Raw genomic sequence first — 21,043 nt, 5'->3', positions numbered from 1 at the left:
GCGAAACTGATAACGAATCCCGTAAGCGGAATCGGATTACCTGAGTCTTATCCACATTCATGACGAGTGAATTAGTTCTGCACCACTTATTAAAGATATGGATCACCATCTCACATTTAGATATTAATTCGATTAGGCTATTAGCCTTGATAGCCAAAGAGGTGTCATCTGCGAAGAGAATCAGAATGCATTCTACAAGATATTCAGGCAAGTCATTCATGAACAGAATAAAAATAAGTGGTCCAAGAACTGATCCCTGAGGGACACCAAGATTGTTCTCATACTCGGTAGAAACGTATTAGCCTACATGGACATATATGGAACGATTAGAGAGGTAGCTCAGAATCCAATCAAGAATTATGCCTCTAAAACCTATTTGGTATAATTTATCAGCGATGAATTTATGTTGAAGACAGTCGAACGCACGTGAAAGATCAAAAAAGATCCCTGCGACATGAGCACCCTTGTCCAGACTGTCGTACACAAATTCCACGAATTCAGTGAATGCCGTCTGAGTGGACCTACCAACTCTAAAGCCATGTTGTTGCTTAGACAGTACTGTAATTCTGAGTACGTACCACAAGCTCACGACAAGCGCACGACTCGACAGTAATCGCGTTTTCCCCTTTTTTCCCTACCTTATCTTTAAGTCGAGTAGGTGGAAATTTGTACCACAGATGATCGTTTTCCATTGTATGAACATCTTGTTAACACAAAAACTCTCGGGTGTAATTAGATTGCCGGCAACACCTTATCGAATCCGACATCGATAAGTTGTCGAAAGCTTGTCGATCGATCGTGGTACCACTGCTGGTCAGGAATACACTCATACGATGGTGCATTATTCTATCAAAAACTTTCGATAATTGACTCGAAATGGATATAGGTCGATAGTTAGCAATGTTGTCCTCGTCGTTTTCCTTGTGTTCAGTATAGATGGGAAAATTCCAGCCGACACAGACGAATTTATAAGATGTGCCACATGTTCTGAGATGGAATGCGCCACTGATTTGAGATTTACAATCATCTTCCGAACGAGCTGAAATCGCTAAACATCAAAACTTTCAAAAAAAAGATCAGATGTATATTAGCTGATAAATGCTTTTACAGCACTCAGGAGTTTCTTTGCGACACATTAAGTTAATCCCTTATATTGTTTCTTGTAATGTTAATTTTTGCATCTCAAAGTTTGTAACTATGCTATTTTTTTTCTTTTTTTCCTGATGTTGACTTGTCCTATACATTATTCTGTGTCTTTGGGATCAATAAAGAATTGAATTGAATTGAATTGAAAACGCCTCGTGAGTGGTACCCATTAGGGACATCTACGAGTACAGTGAAAATCAAAACCGATACTTTTCTGCTCTCCATGTGGTAAGAAATGTGTAATGTCCAGAGATTGTCAGTGTCCGTTACCCAGGAACTCTCCAAAACCGGGGATCCGTCAGTCCCAATCAACCCCATCCCTGGTTATTCCGAAGAAAACCCTTTCTGATAACCGTCCTATAATTACTGTTCTTATAGGAGACAAGGAGTTCCAGGCACTCTTGGACACCGGATCAACCAGATCCTTCATCAGCAGTGAAGTGACTGCCCACTACAAGGCCGCTGGAATAAAACCGAATAATGTAAGGACGTTACCACCACCGTCGCCAACGGAAGTTCTATCCCGATTAAGAAAGTGTACACAGCGCAGTTTCAGGATGGATCCGAAAATATTGAGGATAAGTGGTTGTTAGTTTCAGATTTACCGATCAGCGTAGTACTGGGAATGGATGTACTGAGAGCACACGACCTCTCCATCAATCTCCAAACCGCCGAATGCTTTCTGAATGACAGATCTCTAAAGGACAAGCCCATGACTCAGGAAAAGCAGAATCAGTTACCGTCACCGTTACCGTTACCGTCACCGTCACCTTTACCGTTACCGTTACCGACCGAAGGAACCATATGCCTGAACGAGGACAATGTAAGTTGCTCGTGGTACAGGAGGAAATTGGCAGAGGTGAAATCGAATCCTATTATAGCGTTTCCCGACTGCAGGATTGTGTCAGGAAAATTTTACCGCCATTTTTGCGATTCCGATGGTTTTACAGAGCCTGGATTGGGAAATCCCTAGAAGTTATGTGTTCCGAAAGATGACCGAAGAGAAGTCCTTCTTGAAAACCACGACCGACCGACCGCTGGACACTTGAGAATAGCAATAACAAAATTTCGCATAGCTCGCAGCTACTATTGGCCAGGAATGTTCCGAGAAGTTGCCCAATATGTCCGAAAATGTAGCAAGTGTCACCGATAAAAGGTTCCTTCCTATGTGGTAGAAGAACCATGTGAAAATAACAGATTCTCCAAATGGATGGAATTCAGGCCCATGAGAAAAGCTGTCCAAAGAGGTGTGTACCAGGCTTTCAAGGAAGATGGAGTAAATTCCGCCAAGCAGGAGTCAACAGGAGACCCCAGGGCATTCTTGAACTCAGATAGGGACATGCGTTTACCGAATGCCAAATTTCTAACCGAGATTGCTAACAAGGTGGGAGAGGATCACACCGAACCGGATACCGAACCGCAAGTTGCTCACCATGTAAATAACCGTTACCGTTTTACTTCAAACATTTAAATTTGTCCGAACTAAATTAACACGAGCCTTCGCCCAGCAAAGTCACTATAATCTACGTCGTAGGGACTGGAGTCATAGGATTGGAGAGCAAGTGTACCGAAGAGAGCATAACATATCTTCTGCAGTAGAGGGAATTGCCGCCAAACTGGCTCCGAAATACTCCGGACCGTATACCGTTAAAAAAGGTTGTCAGACTTATTCACATAAAGGATCTGAACTCCCCTGGGACAGAAAAGTATATACCGTTAAGAACCTGACCGAATAATTTTCCAATTTGAAAATCCGAGAAGGCTAAAAGTCTTCTTAACGAGGTGGATGCGTTTTAAATTACCGTTCATCAGGTCATGAAATAAAACGTTTTATTTTTCTTGCCGACGACGGAGGGGGATGTGACGTGGCAAATTTTTGCTCCGCCAAAAAAGGAAATTTCTTCACCTACTACATACTTTCATAATAAGACCTGACAACCGAAATAGTTCGGAAGAAAACCGTTATATTATCATATATCTTTTGTTTTCAAAATTCATATATTTTATAATTCTTTCCCTTCAACCGTACTTTTTCTGAGTCGAAAAAGGTCTTTCAACTTGTTCCGTTTTTCCTTCTCTTCAATTATTTCTATCTCTTTCCGAGCCAGTTAATTGACCGAACAACTTGAGTATATCCAATGGGGAAATGAGTCACCCATAGTGGGGACAGTTTTCCGCGGAGAGGGGTACTTTTTCGAGGACCGGCGCTGAAGGTCAAGAGCGGATTTTATTGAGATCTAGATGCCAAGGAGAGTGTGTAAGGTGTTTTACCTTGTAGTTCAGTTAGAATTACGACAAGTTTGAAAGTTTGAGGCAAGTCACTGGTAGCATTTTTATTCCTTCCGCAGTGCATACCTGGGGTGATATTTTCACTATTTTTCGTTCTCTTTCGTCCGTTGAACTGCTGAAAATACCGACCTATCGTTTAAACTTGATCTTTGTAGTCATTGTGTGTTGTCATTGTAGGCTGTGTAGATTGCCGACTTCCGCGACCGTTCGACCGCCGTTGGGTCCCAAGAGGACTTGGGGTTCCTAGCGTATTTTTAAGTACTTGTTTTGTTAATATATTGCCGATTTCCTACCGATGATACAGGTTGACAGCTTCTTCCGACCTGCTGCCTGACTGGCAGCCATTTTGAGGTTCAAATAAACATATCGAAAAACAAAATCGAAGTTTTTCATTTAGAAAAAAATGAGAGCCAAACAACATCGGATGATTTCTTTTGGCCGGCCCACCTTGTATATTGTAACCGATTGCTGACTATTTTCACCTTTACCTCGAAACAAAACAACTTGTGTAATCGTGTTATCGACTAAACATCCAATAATTCAACAATCGAATCGTATATTCTTGTCTAGTTAATGAAACTGTGCCCGACACTTGAATTCGCCCTTATATGAATGACGCTGAATGTATTTTTCCAGGGAAGAAATGTGATTTTGAAGCTTCTAGGCCCACCCACATTTCTGATCGGGAACCTTAGGGGATGTCTCTTTTACTTTTGGACCAATAGAACTCCAGCAGTACCAAGTCTTGGGACGGTATTGTCAAGTCATCTGGCTGCCCTAAATGTTGAATGAAGCTGTGTTCACGGCAGCGGTAATGTTTTTATGGTACACATGTCTGTTGCCATAAAGTTCCGACCTTTCCCAACTATAGGGGTTGGCCATAAATTGCCATAAATCAACATGCCCTAAAAAAACGTCATCTCTTTATCTAGGGATTTCTACATTCTTTCCCATATTTTCTCGAAAAAAATATTGCTGATTGAATACTTCAATCAACGGTCACACCGGTTGGACTTATATAGCAAAGGATAGTGTTTTCGGTCATCATATTCGTGAAAATCATTTCATAATAGTTTTTTGAAGCAAATCGGCTCGTAAAAGTGGATCTCCTGGTGTATTAGTATACTCCATGTAGAGATAGCAATAACGAAAATAAATTCAGATGCATACCACCCGCTGATTTCTATTTTGATTCGAAGTCGTGTATGTATTGCTATCATTTTACTCTATTCATTGTTATAGTTGTGAGAAATTATATTTTACTCTTTTCGGACAGAAAAATCTCATATCAGCACGGCATCTATAGATACAATTAATTTTATAGTTTTCTAAGAGGTGCGTCCTCTATAAACTTGCGCCCCCAGTAAACTGCCCACATTGCCTAATGGAAAATTTGCATCTGATTTCAATTTATTGTTATATTTATGGAAAACGCAACTTTTTTCCTCGCAATATTTCAGGATTATATCTACAAGCTTAGCTTTTTTATTACTGGAAGGATTTATTAAAACTGTGCCTGCTATGAGCACATCATAATAAATAACAGAAATTGAACATTTCAATATCAATTACAAAAATCTTCTAAACACTCGACCATGATGAATAACTGGAGCACTCGGACAACAATAATTTACGTTTTTGGCAGACCCCCTTGGAAAGAAAGTGTATTGTTACTAGTTATTTGTTCTTGGAGTTCTAAGGTCATAGCTTTGTATTTCTCTGCTAATTCTGCATTTTTTTCAACACCCGAAAACGTGAAATATTACTACTTCCTTTCGGCCAGTTTCATAATTAAATTCAAATTCCCTTTGAGCTTAGATTGTCCTTTACGTCATTTCCAGTAGGACTAAAGGAAGCTTCAAGATTGAAGGGACTTCAAGTTTGATTATGAAACTGGTCTTCACTGATTCTGCAATCGAATAATCAAAAAGTGAGGAAAATTTACCGCAATCATGACTTACCATCTCCTTTGTTATACATCTGACTCAAGTTCGCACAGCTATATGCATTTCCCAAATTACAACCTTCAAGTGCATAATGGAAAGCTTTTTTCATATCTTCGAAACTTTCCAAACCTGGTATTTTTTCTCCTACTTCCTGTTTCTTTATTCCAGATATGTACATTCCAAAAAGATAGTACCAAGCATTTGCGTTCTTCAAAGCACAAGATTTCTCCAATAATGACATGCCCTGCGGGAATACAGAGAGGAATACATAAAGACACCATACCTATTCCGGACTTACAGATATTGTATACCTCTGTAAGATTTTTTTTCAATTGTGGTTCTGAACATTCTTCAACTAATATTTGAAGAAGTGAAATGTGTATGCTATGATAGTATATTGAAATTATTGAATATTGATTCATATTAATTTCTAATATAATTATATATTTTTATCATTTAAATGATAAAAATTCAACAAATAGTATAAATTGCACGGAAATAACACCTTTGAAGTATAACAGATCACCATAAACTTTTGTGTCCTATATTCCAAGCTCTAGTTTTTGTGTTCAATTTCTGTCATATTTCTTTATAAATTTCAAATTAATGATATCCAACAGCGTAGATATTTCATAAATGTCATTTGATTCACAATGTTTAGATGGAAAATAACATTCTGATCACAAAACAAAGTCATACTCTTGTTTTAACGCTCAGGATGTTTTTTTCAGGTCCCGAAAAAGTTGATATTAGAATCCAGTAGAATTCGAATTTCGCGCTATTCAATTACAGGTAGGAAGATGTTTCCTTTCTTTCTCCTCTATAAATTCTGCTCGAAAACGGTATACTTGTAACTTGGTGCTGTATGTATGTATGTATGTATATCGGACACGCGATTTCCGAACAGCGATTAATAGCAAATACTACAGAACTACTGATTCGAAATTACCAATTCAAGAGCTGATATTTCGTCGATTGTAAATATTTTTTTTTTATTTTAAAATTAGCGATAATCTGGGAAACATTAAAGTTTAGGAAAACGATATCATTGTTCGATATGTCAAGAGCTCGGATGACATCTTTGATTCTGCCGATGAACGCATCGCACGCTGCTCGAATGTCGAGGAATTCGATTCCATTCACCTGCTCTTCCTCGGTCGGTCGCTTTACGGTCAGTTTCTGAAACAGATTTTGCATTCGACTTACATACAACGAGAGTCGTTTGTCGGTTCCTTGAGTGCCTGTCTTGATTTCCTTTAGAAGAATGTCCTCGTAATCAGGAGGAAGAAAGGCCTCTCGGAGTTGGTCCTTGAAATCTGCCCAGTCACTGAATGTGCCCCTTCGGGGAATGTACCAGTCTCTTGCATCCTAACGTAACAGCTAGTAGATCGACTCGAAAAACTGTTCGTGGCTCACCTTTCTAGCCTCGGCAAAATGCTCAGCCTGTTCCAGGAACGAGGTCACGCTGGTCGACCCATCAAATGTCAGGCTCCATTTCCATACAGGAACAGTAGGAACGGTTTCGTCGACGGATGTTCGGTTTCCTTGGTCGTTGATACTTCGCTTATTACTTCTCTCACCCTAGCGGTTTCGGTAGGAGATGACGCAAATGAAACTGTCCTTGTTGATTCGGCAAAATCTCTTGCTAATCGCCTTTTCTCAGGGGATGTTATATGTTTGAAGGCTTTCTGGCTGACTTACCTGGATTTTGGTTTTGTCAATATTGAGTCTAAGGCCTAAAGCTTCTTATATACGTAGAGCCATTATACTGTATACTAGCGGTGTTGTTGGTATAAGTTCAACTCAATTCGAAAACAATGTGTGATTCCAAGATTCGGTTCGGATTGATCGAACAACTTCAGAGGAATTGATATCCAACTGTGTGGAATGGATCACCGAAATCTCGATTTCTATCGATAGTATTGAACTGAAATTCGACATATGCATCTCAATTCGGAAACTATATGAGATTACCAGGTTTGGTTCGAATTGATTCAGCAGCTTTTGAGAAATTTATGTTAACTTTGTCGAATGAACTACTGAAATCCCCATTTCTATCGAAATTATCGAAGTGAAATTCAACAAACGCTTCTCAATTCGAAAACTATATGAGATTTCACAGTTTGGATCTAATTGATCCAACAGTTTTTCAAAAATTGGTATCATACTTTGTCTAATAGATCACTGAAATCTCCATTTTTATCTAAAATGTCGAACTGAAATTGAACATATGCATCTCAATTGGGAAACTATGAGAGATTTCCAGGTTTGGTTCGACTTGATTCAACAGTTTCTGAGAAATGTATGTAATACCTTGTAGACGCAACCACTAAAATCTCTATTTCTATCGAAGTATCGAGAAATTCAACATATGCATCTCAATTCGAGAACTATGTAAAGTTTCATCACTTGGCTCGAATTGATCCAACAGTTCCTTGGAAATTGATCTCATACTTTGTTGAATCGATCACTGAAATCTCCATTTATATCGGAAATATCCAACTGAAATTCGACATATGCATTTCAATTCGGAAACTGTATAAGAGATCACCAGGTTTGGTTCGTATTGATTCAACAGCTTTTTAGAAATTTACCTAATACTAATACTAAATACTAATCAACAACTGAAATCTCCATTTCTATCGAAATTATAGAAGTGAAATTCAACGAACGCATCTCAATTCGAAAACTAAAAGAGATTCCAAGAGTTGGTTCGAATTGATCCCACAGTTTTTTAGAATTTGAACTTATGCTTTGTCGAATCGACCACTGAAATCTCTATCTAAGGAATCGAACTGAAATTCAACAAATATTGGCCAGTTTGTCCCACATAACAGCCATCGCATTCGTTACAATTGATTTTGTACACCACTACAAAACATCAATATTTGGTATCCATAACCATGGAGAACAAAGAACGAACAGTCCTCCTATAGTAAAACACTATCTTTTCATGATTTGTTTAAGCTGCTCGGACAAACCCTTAACATAAATCACCTTACAAAAACCCACATCACAATGTTGCATATTGTCAACATCAAAAATCTTCTGCTCGGCGTAATTGGATGAAAATAATTACGGTGCAGCGATTCCGGAAAGAGCGATTCACTTTATTGGAAGAACCGATATTCAATCAATCCGGAATCCCACGATACTTACTGTCTCAATTCCCTTCAGTAATCCTCAGAAAGCTATAGTTTTATTAAGGTAAAAGAGAAATCTAATTAAATCTTCGGCTGTGACTTGAAATAAAAATGCTGTTATATATTATGTTTTATTTCATTAAATTTTATTGAAATAACAATTGTTGAGCTTCATTGAACATTCTTCTCACTTCGACTATAATCCCCAAATACGTCCAAAAAATATTGCAGAAGATAAGAACATAGCGGAAGCTACTCCATATTTTACTCCAATATGTAAGTAGTACTGGCTGTAAAAATTAGAAAAATATTTAAGTATGTTATCTATTTCATTAGGTACATATAATAAAACGAGCTCAAACCTACAGCATCACTTGCGCAATATCTCATGGTAAACGCTAGTTAAGAAAGATATCATTAGAATAATTCGTATGAGAAAATGAGCAGAAAATAGACAAACCTCACTATGAAAAATGAAATCGAAAAGAAATAATAATTTTCTCGTAACGCCGGCGAACGACGATAGGCTGTTACATTCAAGTGCACCTCTACGCTGGTTCTTTCTGGACGATAAAATATATTTTGATGATAATGATCATGCTGTGCGCATCGGAATGGAAGGACGCTCGCAAGAACATATGTTCTTGCGTTCTTTCTATATAGAATGGAGGTGCAATTCAGATCGAAGCCTATTGCAAAGGTGATGACGTAGAAGGTAGCAAGGTCAAGTTTAATTGACACAAATGGGTCCGTTAGTAGTGGCAGAGCCTAGCCAATGGGTAAGGTACTAAAAAAGCTTTCGCGGGTTAGTCGAGTACTTACTTTTTATGTTTTCGGATCGCATTTGTCATGGTATGCAACTCATCCTGTAACAAATATAATCGAATACCCAGATTAACTTGACTGAGGTACTCATTCCAGTTGAAGTTCTCTTTGGACATACTGAAAGGAAATATTCTCTTATCAACGTATGGCAATTCGTTCCATAACTGTTGAACATTGTTGGTAGAAAATTTCCATTCGTTCGAGGCAAACCACGCTATGGACTTGTTGAATCTGTATATTTTCTTGTAAAATGACATCATCCTGAAAATAGTTATAATAATAAAAAATCTTTATTTTCAGTATAATCATACTGGAACAAACATTCACAAAATAATATTTATATATGAAGCTGCATTCACAATTCACTTCGCGGAATTGTTTGGAATTGGAATTGATGGAACTTCATTCAATATTGGCACGTTCTACTGGGTACTATATATTTACCCAGAGCGCCACCCAATATCAAACGGTGTTCGATTCAATCCCCTCCAGATAGAAATCAAGACGAAGACAATAGCGGCTGTATTCGGGTTCGGCTTTTTGACAGTCCGAGAATTGTTCTAGGACTGCGCAAAACTGTTGCGCCCTAGTATTAAATCCTCTGCGCAGTTCTAGAACCATTCTCGGACTGTCCAAAAGCCGAACCCGAATACAGCTGTATATGTCCCATATTTTCTCTAATTCAGTACGCCGATTGGCTTTGCGAACAACAGACGTGTGACGAATTGTGAAGTCTGGGAACACGTTCAGATCACGGCAGAAATGATGCCATTTATGATTATTGTACCGCTGGCATCATTTCTGCCGTGATCTGAACGTGTTCCCAGACTTCTCAATTCGTCATACGTCTGTTGTTCGCGAAGGGAATCGGCGTACTGAATACAGCGCATCAATGATTAACACAATAACAAGACGTACAACAAATCTCTCACTTTTGAAATTTCAAATTTTTTTTATTTCAAAGCCTTGTACTAGTATTGTATCGAAATGTACCATCAAGAAAACGTTTTGTACCCTAAGATTAAGGGACCTTTGAAAGCCCAATTTGAAAGCCTCCTCTTAGGAGTTCAGTGCCTGGATCGCTTATGATTTTGAACAATAACGCAAAAGCTCCTGAATTCGAGTTAGGTAGTGTTTTCCTTAATGTTATGTAATAACTTCATGCTTTTTGCAGGATGCATGTTGTGAATAGATAAGATATTTCATTATTTAACTTACCAAGGCTTTTTCCCCATTAATGTCAAGTACAAATCGAAGAAAAATGCAGGTACGAAGTGGAGGAATATCGTAAAAATTGCGTGAACGTAAAAATTGCTATTGATTGTGTTACAAGGATACCAGAGGCTTTTAATTGTGGGTGTCTGATGGCCATAAAAAGCGGCCAGATCATGTAAATCCCTCGTTTTTATGGGATTCTCTTCTGACGAAACGTAATTGTATATCCTTATATCTCCTCGCCTGAAAATTAAAAGATTATGAGAAGCTATAGACTATTGAGGACTGCTGGTAGAAGTGAAAAAGTTTTTACTATGAATTCTTAGGAGATTGAGCAACAAAAAAGGTTTTTTTGAACTTTATCTTGAGCTTACTGAAACATTAAAACTTTGAGGATCAGCATCTAATTCTCAAGCTCTTACACTTAAGTTACAGTCACGAATCCGAATACAATTTTCAAATAAGTGGAGCGCGGAATGCCTCGAATTTCCCTCAGTAGTTTAACAAAACAAGATAAATTTCTGCATTTGTGGCCAGTCGCCAAAGATGTTTCAATTCTATGGCGTGGCTTTCCTAGCCCCTTTTTTTTCAAATTTATAGCTGGAAATGTTGTCTTCTCATGGAGTTTCAAGCTGAAAATTTCCACAGTAATATTTTTATTCTGGTCTTTTATTCTAACTAAATATATCTTCGATCTATCTTTTATAACTTTTTTCAGAGAAATTCAAATATATTTTACTAGTTTAAAGCTATGCCAATTTTTGGTGCTGAACATTTTTGAATTCTACAAAGTTGACTTTTATGTTAGGGTTCGGCTAGCGATTGCCCTGAATCTACATGGTGTGATATGCATCGCTTCTGAGATGTGAGTTATCACCCTCCTAAAAAATTAACCTAATACATATGCAGAAATTCAATGTACCGAATGAAATTTCAATTCATTCACGAATCACAAGAATACCCACGAATTCACTGGTATTGCTATTAAAGAGTTGAAGTGCGCATAGTACGTTAGACTGAACGTAAACGTGAGAGATAACGTCAGATAAACGTTTACGTGTTGTAATGAAATTTGAGTTGAACCTGTCCCGAAGACTTCTTGGATTGATAATAATTGTACGGAGAACCATTGATGGATGGTACCCGACTCAAGTCAAGATTTTCATAACATTTACTTATTACTACTAAAAGTAGATTTTAAATATGCAATAAACAGTTAAAAAATTCCTGCATATGAAACGTCGGACGTTAAACAAACAAAATTTGGATTTTGCTTTTGTTTTGCGTGAACTCTCTTTTATATTATATTGTGCCTCGAGAGCTGAAATAATATTTGGAATTTTGATGTTCTAATGATTTATATACATAATGAAGAGAATTTTCAACTTGGAAGTATTTTACTATCAATGAAATGTTTAAGTGTTAGAGACATGAGAATCGCAGTGAAGTTTCAGCCATTTACTTATGTACTGAATGTAATCCAATAACAAAGTTTTATAACTTAATCCTTTTGATAACTTTAAAATCACTGCCATTTTCCTATAGCTTTCATTCATTATGAGAAAATACACGGAAAATGTAAACAATTAATGACCGTATGAGGATATCGAGAATTGAATTCAACAGTCAAAATTCGGCCATTCGGAAGTCATCAATGGTACTCGTTCAACGTTCGGTTCGTTAACCGTCGATGTTTAAGGTATACGTGGGAGACCGCTAGTTTACGTAGGCCGTAAAGCTGACGCTAACGTTAACGTTAAAAACTGGCGAATGAGCATGCGTAGATGTCAATTATAACGTTAACGTTTACGTTAATGGCAGCACTTCAACTCTCTATTGCGCACTCACACGTTAACCAACCTCCAACATGGCAATAAAAAACCATCGAAGGTGCCGCATTCGATTTTACTCATAAATATCTCAAGCTGTTTGGTTCCGCACTGTGGTCGCTTTCGGTTTCTTGGATAAATGTCACCGACTGCTCTTAGTAGTTTTGGGACGGCTTTTTTTAGGATTTTATTTTCAATTTTCCAATCAGAATCCAGAATTTTGATCCCGAAGAGGGGTGTGAAAGACTTGGAAAAGTATTTAATTTTCATTTTCTATTCAGTTTTCGAAAGAAATAAAGGAAAAGTTCATAGTTCACTCCAGAACCAATTCATTCTTTAGTTTTTGATAATTATTGAGTTTTAGATTTGATTTTTTTATAATTCAATTATTTGGGTTTGAGGATTTTGAAACGAGTTAAGTTTAAGGTAAGCAAGCTCTCTAACTCGGTATTTTTCGAGCATCGTTTCGACTCCGGGTAAAACAATAAAAATCGATGGAAAATCCTGAAATATAATGCTTTTAGTGCATCCGATGTTTCATATTCGTAATGTCTTCATAATTCGACATGAGGCACATTCCTTTATAGTGCAGGAGAAAAATAGCAGTAGCGATTGGGCTTCAGGTGCCTTGTAAATATTTCTGTACTTTTATTTTTTAATGCTACGAGATCGTTTCAGCAGGTTTATGTTTCTTTTCATTGAATTTTTAATGGCAGAATCATTGGATGAAGGAGCTCATGTGCAATTTTTTCCAATTGATATCTGGAAAGGTTGCCTCCTCATCAAGCAAAATATTCGCAAATATTCATTCAGTATTTGCATTCATCCATGGGAAACTCAGTTTACGCAATTCCTAATTTCTGAAATCTACAGAGTTGACTTTTAAGTTAGGGCTCTGCCTAGGGCGCCAGTTGACGATGGCCCTGCCTCCATCACCTTCCTTAATCGTGATAGTGAGACTGTTATTGGAGGCAGAGTCAACAAGTTTTTATTTGGTGTTCCCGAAGGTGAAGGGTGAAGCTTTTTCCGACAACAGGTAGAAGTCATCAAAATAAGTAAGTTCATGAAAAGTTGTCCATATAAAATATTTGAGATGGCTGAGCTACAAACCCTAGAATTTCGACCAAATTTCATTAAATTTCAAGTACGGGACTCTGAAAGATGATACCGGTATCGGAAAAACGAAACTAAACGCATATGACTGGACAATATGGTTCAGTACGTCCGAGTCTTTCTGATTAGTTGCATCAGGTCACTCGAAAAATTCCTGTATCGTGCGATTTGAGTAAAAAAAAGACAGCTTATTCAAAGTGCTTACGTTGACACAGTGCTATTATTTTACTCTTACTCACCTCATTTTTAAAACGATTGTTTTGGGGTTCGGACACGAATATTGTGATGACCATTGTGAAAAAATTTTTTGTTTATAATTTAGACGAATTTTGTTGTTGAGATTTTCAACTAATATCTTATTTTACACTTGTAAAATATTTTTTTACACTTGTGTCTTTTTCTGTCAGGTGGTATCGAAATTAGTCATTTCATAAAATCACTGAAATTACCAAATAAAGACAGAAATTCGGCAATCCTAAGTCCCATGGGCCGATATCCTTAACGAAATCATATGGTTGAGTCAGTCATCACGAGATTAGTTTTTTCCATCGTTTTGCGATAATTCAAATCACAAATGATCAAGGTCTTATTAGGATCTATTTCAATAATCATTTTCAACTTTGATATTTTGAAAGTTCTTCTTAAGTGATTTTTAGTGAAACGATTTATTTTGACCAGTTCTAGCTTCTGTTGAAAAAACCTCATCTTTGAATACACCCCGTATATGAGAGTATACTCACCTATATGTACCGAATCGTTAATTGAATTATTTATCATTACAAAAAGACGGTTCGTTCTATTCTTCCTAAGATCAAAATGATTTCCTTACCCAAGAATATGATTCTTATAGGCAGCTACAATAATACCATTCACTACAAAGTCTGCTGGGACATTTTCGATAAGTACCTCGCCATCCACATTAGCAGTCCTCAGAACTCCAGCGTAATTGTTCGCTAATACTCCTATTGTTCCATAGTAGTTATCTACATATCCTTTCAAGGGTTCTTTGAATGTATTGGTTACTAGAAAAGATAGTTTCAAATATACAGGTCCAAAGGATAATATATGACAATAAATTTTTCAAAAAACTTAAATTTCAATTTAATATACAGGGTATTTTATCATAAACTGGTAGGTGGCACCGGGAGAATCATTTTCACTTTATGAAATATACCCGTCATTTATGAGCAATATTCTAATGAGTATTCCAATTACTTGTTTTTTTTTTTTGGTACCAAATATTTAAGTTTACCTTCACCCACCAGAAGACGCTACTGTGATAGCGAAACACGTGCCGTGGTTTAGAACTTCGTTTTGTGAAAATCGTACAATCTGTTTCAAGTTCTATTGAGTGTGGTCAGTTATGTACAAACCAGAGCAACGGTTTCTGATCACATCTGGGTATTTTTGGGTGCTCAATTCAGAAAAGGTGAAGAACTCCGAAAAAAAATTTAAAAAAGGTGGAGAACCGGCAATGTTCGTCATTTTTTCCGGTAACCAATTTGCGTGTTGCAACGGAAGTGATCTCTCTATCAGACCACCGACACATCTGCTTCACTATCAAAGGGAACAGAATTTCAAAGGATCCAGAAATTTTCAGGAATCCGAGAAGAACAGATTGGTCCAACTACTTGACAGACCTCTCTAACAACCTAGGACAGGAGAACCTTGTACCAAAGACCACGAGAGAATTGGACACTGCTGCTGACAAGCTGCAGGAGTGCATTATCTCGGCCTACCACAGCAGTTGTAGACCTCAATTTCGTAGACCAAAGGGTCAGACGAAGTGGTGGACACCTGAGCTGACAGATGCCAGACTTACTAGCAGGCAGCTCTTTAACAGGGCGATGAGATCTGGCATTGAAAACGACTGGGACGATTACAAATCGGCCCTGAAGAGATACAAAGGACTCATAAGGAAGTCCAAGCGCGAATCGTGGAGGCGCTTCTGTAGCGACATAGAGGGTGCACCTGAAGCCAATCGGCTGAGGAAGATACTCTCTGCAGGAGGCACAGTCACGATAGACTACTTAAAGCTTCCTACCGGGCATAAAACAGGCTCAGAGGAAGAAAGCTTAAGACATCTCCTAGAGGCGCATTTTCCGGGCTTCACAGAGAACAACAACACGCAGGATGAGCGCCAACGACATGCCTCACGAGAGGACTGGAAGTTGGCTTCACAAGTGGTGACACAGTCTCGAATCCGATGGGCTATTAACGGATTCGAGCCCTACAAAGCAGCGGGCGAGGATGGCATAATTCCGGCACTCCTTATTAAGGGGCTGGATGTGTTGTCCTCCCCACTGCTCCATATACTCCGAGCGAGTCTAGCTCTAGGACATATTCCATTGCCCTGGAGAAAGGTGCGGGTTGTTTTCATACCCAAACCTGGCAAACCCACGCATACGAGAGCGAACGACTTTCGTCCAATAAGCCTTTCCTCGTTTCTAACCAAGACGTTGGAGAGATTGGTAGAAAGATATATCAGGGATGGTGCGTTACAGACGTACCCATTACACCCCTGCCAGCATGCTTACCAAATAGGCAAATCAGTAGATTCTGCTCTTCACTCGGTGGTCAACTGCATTGAGGACGGACTACATCACAAAGAATGGACACTGGCTATATTCCTGGATATAGAAGGTGCATTCAACAATACTGCGTTTGGCGCGATGCAAGCTGCGTTGTCCAAACATGGCGTGGAACCGACACTTTGTCGTTGGGCGAGGTCTCTGCTGAGGGATCGCAGCATAACTGCTCGGCTAGGCCGCTCGACAATCTGGGGCTCACCGGGAAGGGGATGTCCGCAGGGAGGTGTTTTATCACCTCTACTGTGGAATCTTGTCCTGAATGGGCTCCTGGTCGAGCTGACAAGGGCTGGGCTCGTTGTTGTGGCCCATGCGGATGACCTTGTCCTACTGATCAGAGGTAAGGTAATCAGTGTCATCTTCGATCTGATGCAGAATGCCCTGCGTATGATTGAACGATGGTGCTTAGAGAACGAACTCTCGGTCAACCCTGGTAAAACAGAGATGGTTCTTTTCCTAGGAGGAGGGTGCCCCACAACATCAAGCTTCCTAGCTTGTTTGGGATTGGGCTCACCCTATCCGAGCAAGTTCGATATCTCGGTGTGACACTGGACCACAAGTTATTGTGGAACAAACACATTGATACTCAATCGAGCAAGGCTAATGTAATTTTTTGGTCTACTCGGAGAGTGCTTGGAAAAGGATGGGGCTTCAAACCACACATTATGCACTGGCTGTATACTGTAGTGGTGAGGCCTATCCTTACCTTATGACTAGATGTCAGAGGAACGCATGTCTAGCCATCACAGGCGCTCTGAGATCCACCCCTACGGCAGCTATGGAGTGTCTGCTGGGACTACCACCTTTGGACCTTGCAGTTACACAGGTGGCCATGAAGACAGCTCTTAGAGTTTGGGAACAGGGACAATGGCGCGATAGAGGACTATTCAGGGGACATGCGAGGGCTCTCAAGATGGTGAGGGATGCCAACGCATCCCTTCTCCATAGAGGGGACCGCGCGGGCACCAGCTTCTACTTTGCCGAACCCTACAGGGTAATTGTCCCTGACAGAGACCTTTGGTCTACACCAAACAGGCTTCTTGAGCCCGAAGGTCCCACTTGGTTCACCGATGGCTCTGTGATGCCCACAGGGACTGGAGTGAGAATTGTGGGACCTCGTTTCAATCTATCCATCCCCCTAGGGAAGGACTGTTCCATAGTGCAAGCGGAACTGTATGCTGTTCTAGCCTGCACACTGGAGAATATCCGCAGAGGGTACTCCGGAAAACACATCTATATTTGTTGTGACAGTCAGGGAACCCTGAAATCCCTTTCTGAGGAACGGGTTAACTCACACCTAGTAAAGGAATGCAGAGAGGCTCTGAGGGGGCTAGGTTCTGATAACATTGTGAAAGTTATCTGGTGCCCGGCTCACGCAGGACTTCCGGGGAACGAGAAGGCAGACAAACTTGCAAAGCAGGGAGCCCGCTCAGCTTTTGTAGGTCCAGGACCGGCGCTGCCTATCTGTCGTACATCTGTCAAGAACTTCTTTAATAGTTGGCTGGACAGGAAATTTTCCTCTGGATGGAGCGTAAGAAGTGGTCTCAGACAGTCGAGGCTTCTCATTGAGAGACCATCCTCTGTGCCTGAGGTCAAAAAACTCTTAGCTCTTGAGAGGAAACAACTGAGTCTAGTGACTGGAGCAATGACTGGCCATTTGTTTAACAAACACTTAAATAGAATGGGACTGACTAGCCGTTCCCTGTGCCGCTGGTGCAGGAGCACGGAGGAAACGGTTGAACACATTTTGTTCTTCTGTATCAACCTTGAGGACTTAAGGATGACACATCTAGGAAACAGAACACCCACAGCTCCTATGGTGAGAGGGACACCTCTCTGTCGACTTGTGGCATTTTTGTCAACATGTCACAGAGTGTAAGTCTCTCCAACTACAAGCGGACGAACAATGGGTCACGAGGCCTCAGTTCAGCCCGGTGGGGCACCGCACGTAGAAGAAGAAGAAGAAGAACCAATTTGAATATCATTTTCAGATTGAACACAATTTTCTGAGAATTTCTGTGAGGAAATTTTTCTATAAATCAAATAAAACTTTCACATGTCTACAGCGAAAAGTGGTCTCTAAAAATTCCTCCATTGTAAAAATAACCAGAATATTCAAGGTGGCTCATTTGAGCTGAAAAATTTATTTTTGGCGAAAACGGTACATCAAAATTATGTTTTTCGTACACCAATGTGAAGGGGCTTTCAAACGAAGTATCACTGAATCCCTCTCCCTATTCCATTTTGAGGGGTTGAAGCGCCCCTTCTTAGGGGGTTTCTCGTTCAAGCTTCGAATATACGTCAGAAGATGTCCCAAACAAAATTATTCTACAGTGACTCTAACGAGACAGTGACGACAATTGGAAATTTAGCAAGAATATGGCTATGATCTCAAATTCGGAATGCGGATTGGCTCACGTCAAGTCACGTGACCAAATCCGCCATATTCTTGCTAAAACGATGAAAAACGAGACCACAATTGACGCCACTGTCTCGTTAGAGTCACTGTAAATCATTCGACGTGTTTCGGGAAATTTTTCCAATCACTATGAGATAGTACCCAGTCAACCAGAAATGTAACAGTAAGTCGCAGGGAGTACCCAAAAATATCGCATTGAAGCGCTTCTTTGAGAAGTTTCATGGATGTACTTAAGATTTCACATTGTGGACATTAACGTCCGCATATTGTTAAGTTTGCGAATTCCTCAACTTTAGATCCCTAGTGGTTGCATGTAACATCATATCGAGATGTTCCGATGAAGTGAACATAGCTACTATTATGCGACTTCTCTCTGTTGATATTTTTGAAATATTGAATCTGTGATATTTTTAGAACATGAAATGATGTGTGGTGAATAAATTTCGATGAACTCTACCCAGCGACTTCTCTAAGAAAAACTTTCAGTAACTGTCTGAAATGTTCTATTTATCAGCACGTGGTTAACTCATAACCTAAATCCCGCTATGCAAAAGTGCAAAACGTGGTGTGACGTGTTTCGTTCTGTGACTGCGTTGTGTTGAGAGAATGAACAAACAAAATCTTTATGAATGAATTTTTAGAATAATTTTTTTAACCGAGCTGTTCTATTATTAAATTTCGTTTTAGTTAAGTGTTACTTGACGTTGATTGATTAATTAAAGTGCAGTAAAAGGTGAGTAGTTATATAACCTATTGAAATAATGACTACATCATGATCACTTCTTGGCCCTCTTATCCTCTCCATTTTTGCACCTTTATAACGTTCAACTTTCAACATACCTCATATGAATTTAGGTGATAAGTAACATTCACAATCTTCAAAATCAAACTTGGAATTGATTTGAATCATCGAGAGAACTTCAAATTATTATTTTAGATACTGTGCTGGAAAAAATCACCTTCTACTGTTGTTACATTTCTCATGACACTCAATTTATTACTATCAATACAGCTCTGATTTTTTCTTCTTCAGCTGGACCATGCCGTTCCTGAAGTGGAATGAAGATTTATAACAAGATATATGTTCTTTATTTTATATATTTGGATTTGTATGAAACATATTAATCTTGAATAAAAAGATATCAGTAATTCATATAGTTGTTCAATTTCCCTTTTGAGGATGAGAGCAGAATGCGAAATATAATATATGTAGGTAAGAGTAAGGAGTAAACACAGGGTACAAATGAGGCGTTCAGAGCTGAAGAGGCCCAAGCTACATTTTTTCTGGAATTGAGTTTACGAGTATATAAAATTTTGATTCATTTTCAGGCAGTTCTTACTATTAATTCAATTTCAGAAAAATTGTAGCTTGGGTCACTTTTCCTCGGAACGCCTCGAATATAGAGTGCAAATTGATTGCCACGATGGTATTCATCAAATTGAACATGAATATAACTTCAATAGAGGATACACTTTGGTAGTTTATTCTGTCAAAATAATCGTTCCAAAAACCTCCAAAATGAGAAGTCGCAAAGTTGCTGTCTAGGGTGCTTTTTTTACACCTACTATGTGATGTACTGGGTAATTACCCGCGATATGCGATGTTGCGGACATTAAGCACTCTCCAGTAAGTACTGGTGGCCTTTTTTTAAATCAACATTGTGAAGTCGCATTTCCACAGTGGTAATTCCCAACAACTTCCCTGTGACTGAAACTGGTTGACTGGGTAGATATACGGGGTGGCTCGTCTGAGATGGAACACCCTTTATATTCCCTGTATTGGTTCTAACATAGTTTTATTCACTCATTAAGTAATTTTATTATGTCAGGAAATAACAATCATTCATTCTTGAACCGAAATCACCAGAAATAATTACAAATTTATAATGGACGGTGAAATACGTCGAAACCATTTTTTTCCTTAATGATTTGGCTTATACAATGTTCTCATAGTTTTGATCATACAAAATATCAACATCTGATCTCATAAAGATAAAGCGAAACAATCTTCAAGTTTCATTAAATATTTATATTGCGTCATGGTGCCAAATAACAATTAACATAACTAAACAAATATCCATAGAATATAAAAAAAAACAGGAAGGAGCAGGTCGAGCTTTTTCTTTGAAAAATCATGCGAACGGAAACCTTAGTAGTACCTTGTGTGACTCATCAGTCATGTGTTTAATGAAATCTAATATATAAAATTCTCGTGTCACAGTTTTCGTTGCCATACTCCTCCGAAACGGCTTGACCGATTTTGATGAAATTTTTTGTGCTTATCCGGTATCTATGAGAATCGGCCAACATCTATTTTTCATCCCCCTAAATGTTAGGGGTACTCCACCCCTAATTTTTTTTTTATTTTTTAGACAAAATTTTTAATTTCTATTTTTTTATGATACATACATAATACAACATACAAAAGGAAATTATTTATATGGCAAAACAACGTTTGCCGGGTCAGCTAGTAATAATATGTTATATTATGAAAATTTCTAACGGCATGCAGACAGGAATTGAATTCTGA

The 21,043-nt window shown here is 38.8% G+C and overlaps 1 protein-coding gene and 1 long non-coding RNA gene across 6 annotated transcripts in view; both read right to left on the bottom strand.

Annotated features, from left to right (window-relative positions):
• Positions 1-4,924: 4,924 nt before the first annotated feature.
• LOC123320527 lies at positions 4,925-5,466 on the bottom strand. The gene is made up of 2 exons (XR_006538774.1): positions 5,397-5,466; positions 4,925-5,344 (listed from the first exon to the last, which is right to left on the bottom strand). It is a non-coding gene; the product is annotated as an uncharacterized LOC123320527 (long non-coding RNA).
• A 3,194-nt stretch (positions 5,467-8,660) lies between these two features.
• Positions 8,661-21,043, bottom strand: part of LOC123320681 (fatty acyl-CoA reductase wat-like) — a 58,826-nt gene continuing 46,443 nt past the window's right edge. For all 5 annotated transcript variants that reach the window (XM_044908065.1, XM_044908063.1, XM_044908064.1 and 2 more), the window contains exons 7-10: positions 14,336-14,528; positions 10,568-10,807; positions 9,347-9,610; positions 8,661-8,814 (exon numbers count right to left, since the gene is read on the bottom strand). In XM_044908065.1, coding sequence (XP_044764000.1) covers positions 8,721-8,814; positions 9,347-9,610; positions 10,568-10,807; positions 14,336-14,528 — 791 coding nt within the window. In that variant the 3' untranslated portion in view covers positions 8,661-8,720. The remainder of the gene's footprint in view (positions 8,815-9,346; positions 9,611-10,567; positions 10,808-14,335; positions 14,529-21,043) is intronic.

The sequence above is a fragment of the Coccinella septempunctata genome, chromosome 9, assembly GCF_907165205.1.
Source record: "Coccinella septempunctata chromosome 9, icCocSept1.1, whole genome shotgun sequence".
In the NCBI taxonomy this organism is placed as follows: Eukaryota; Metazoa; Arthropoda; class Insecta; order Coleoptera; family Coccinellidae; genus Coccinella; species Coccinella septempunctata.
Note: the sequence above shows the minus strand (reverse complement) of the source record. Positions and strands in the feature narration are given on the sequence as shown.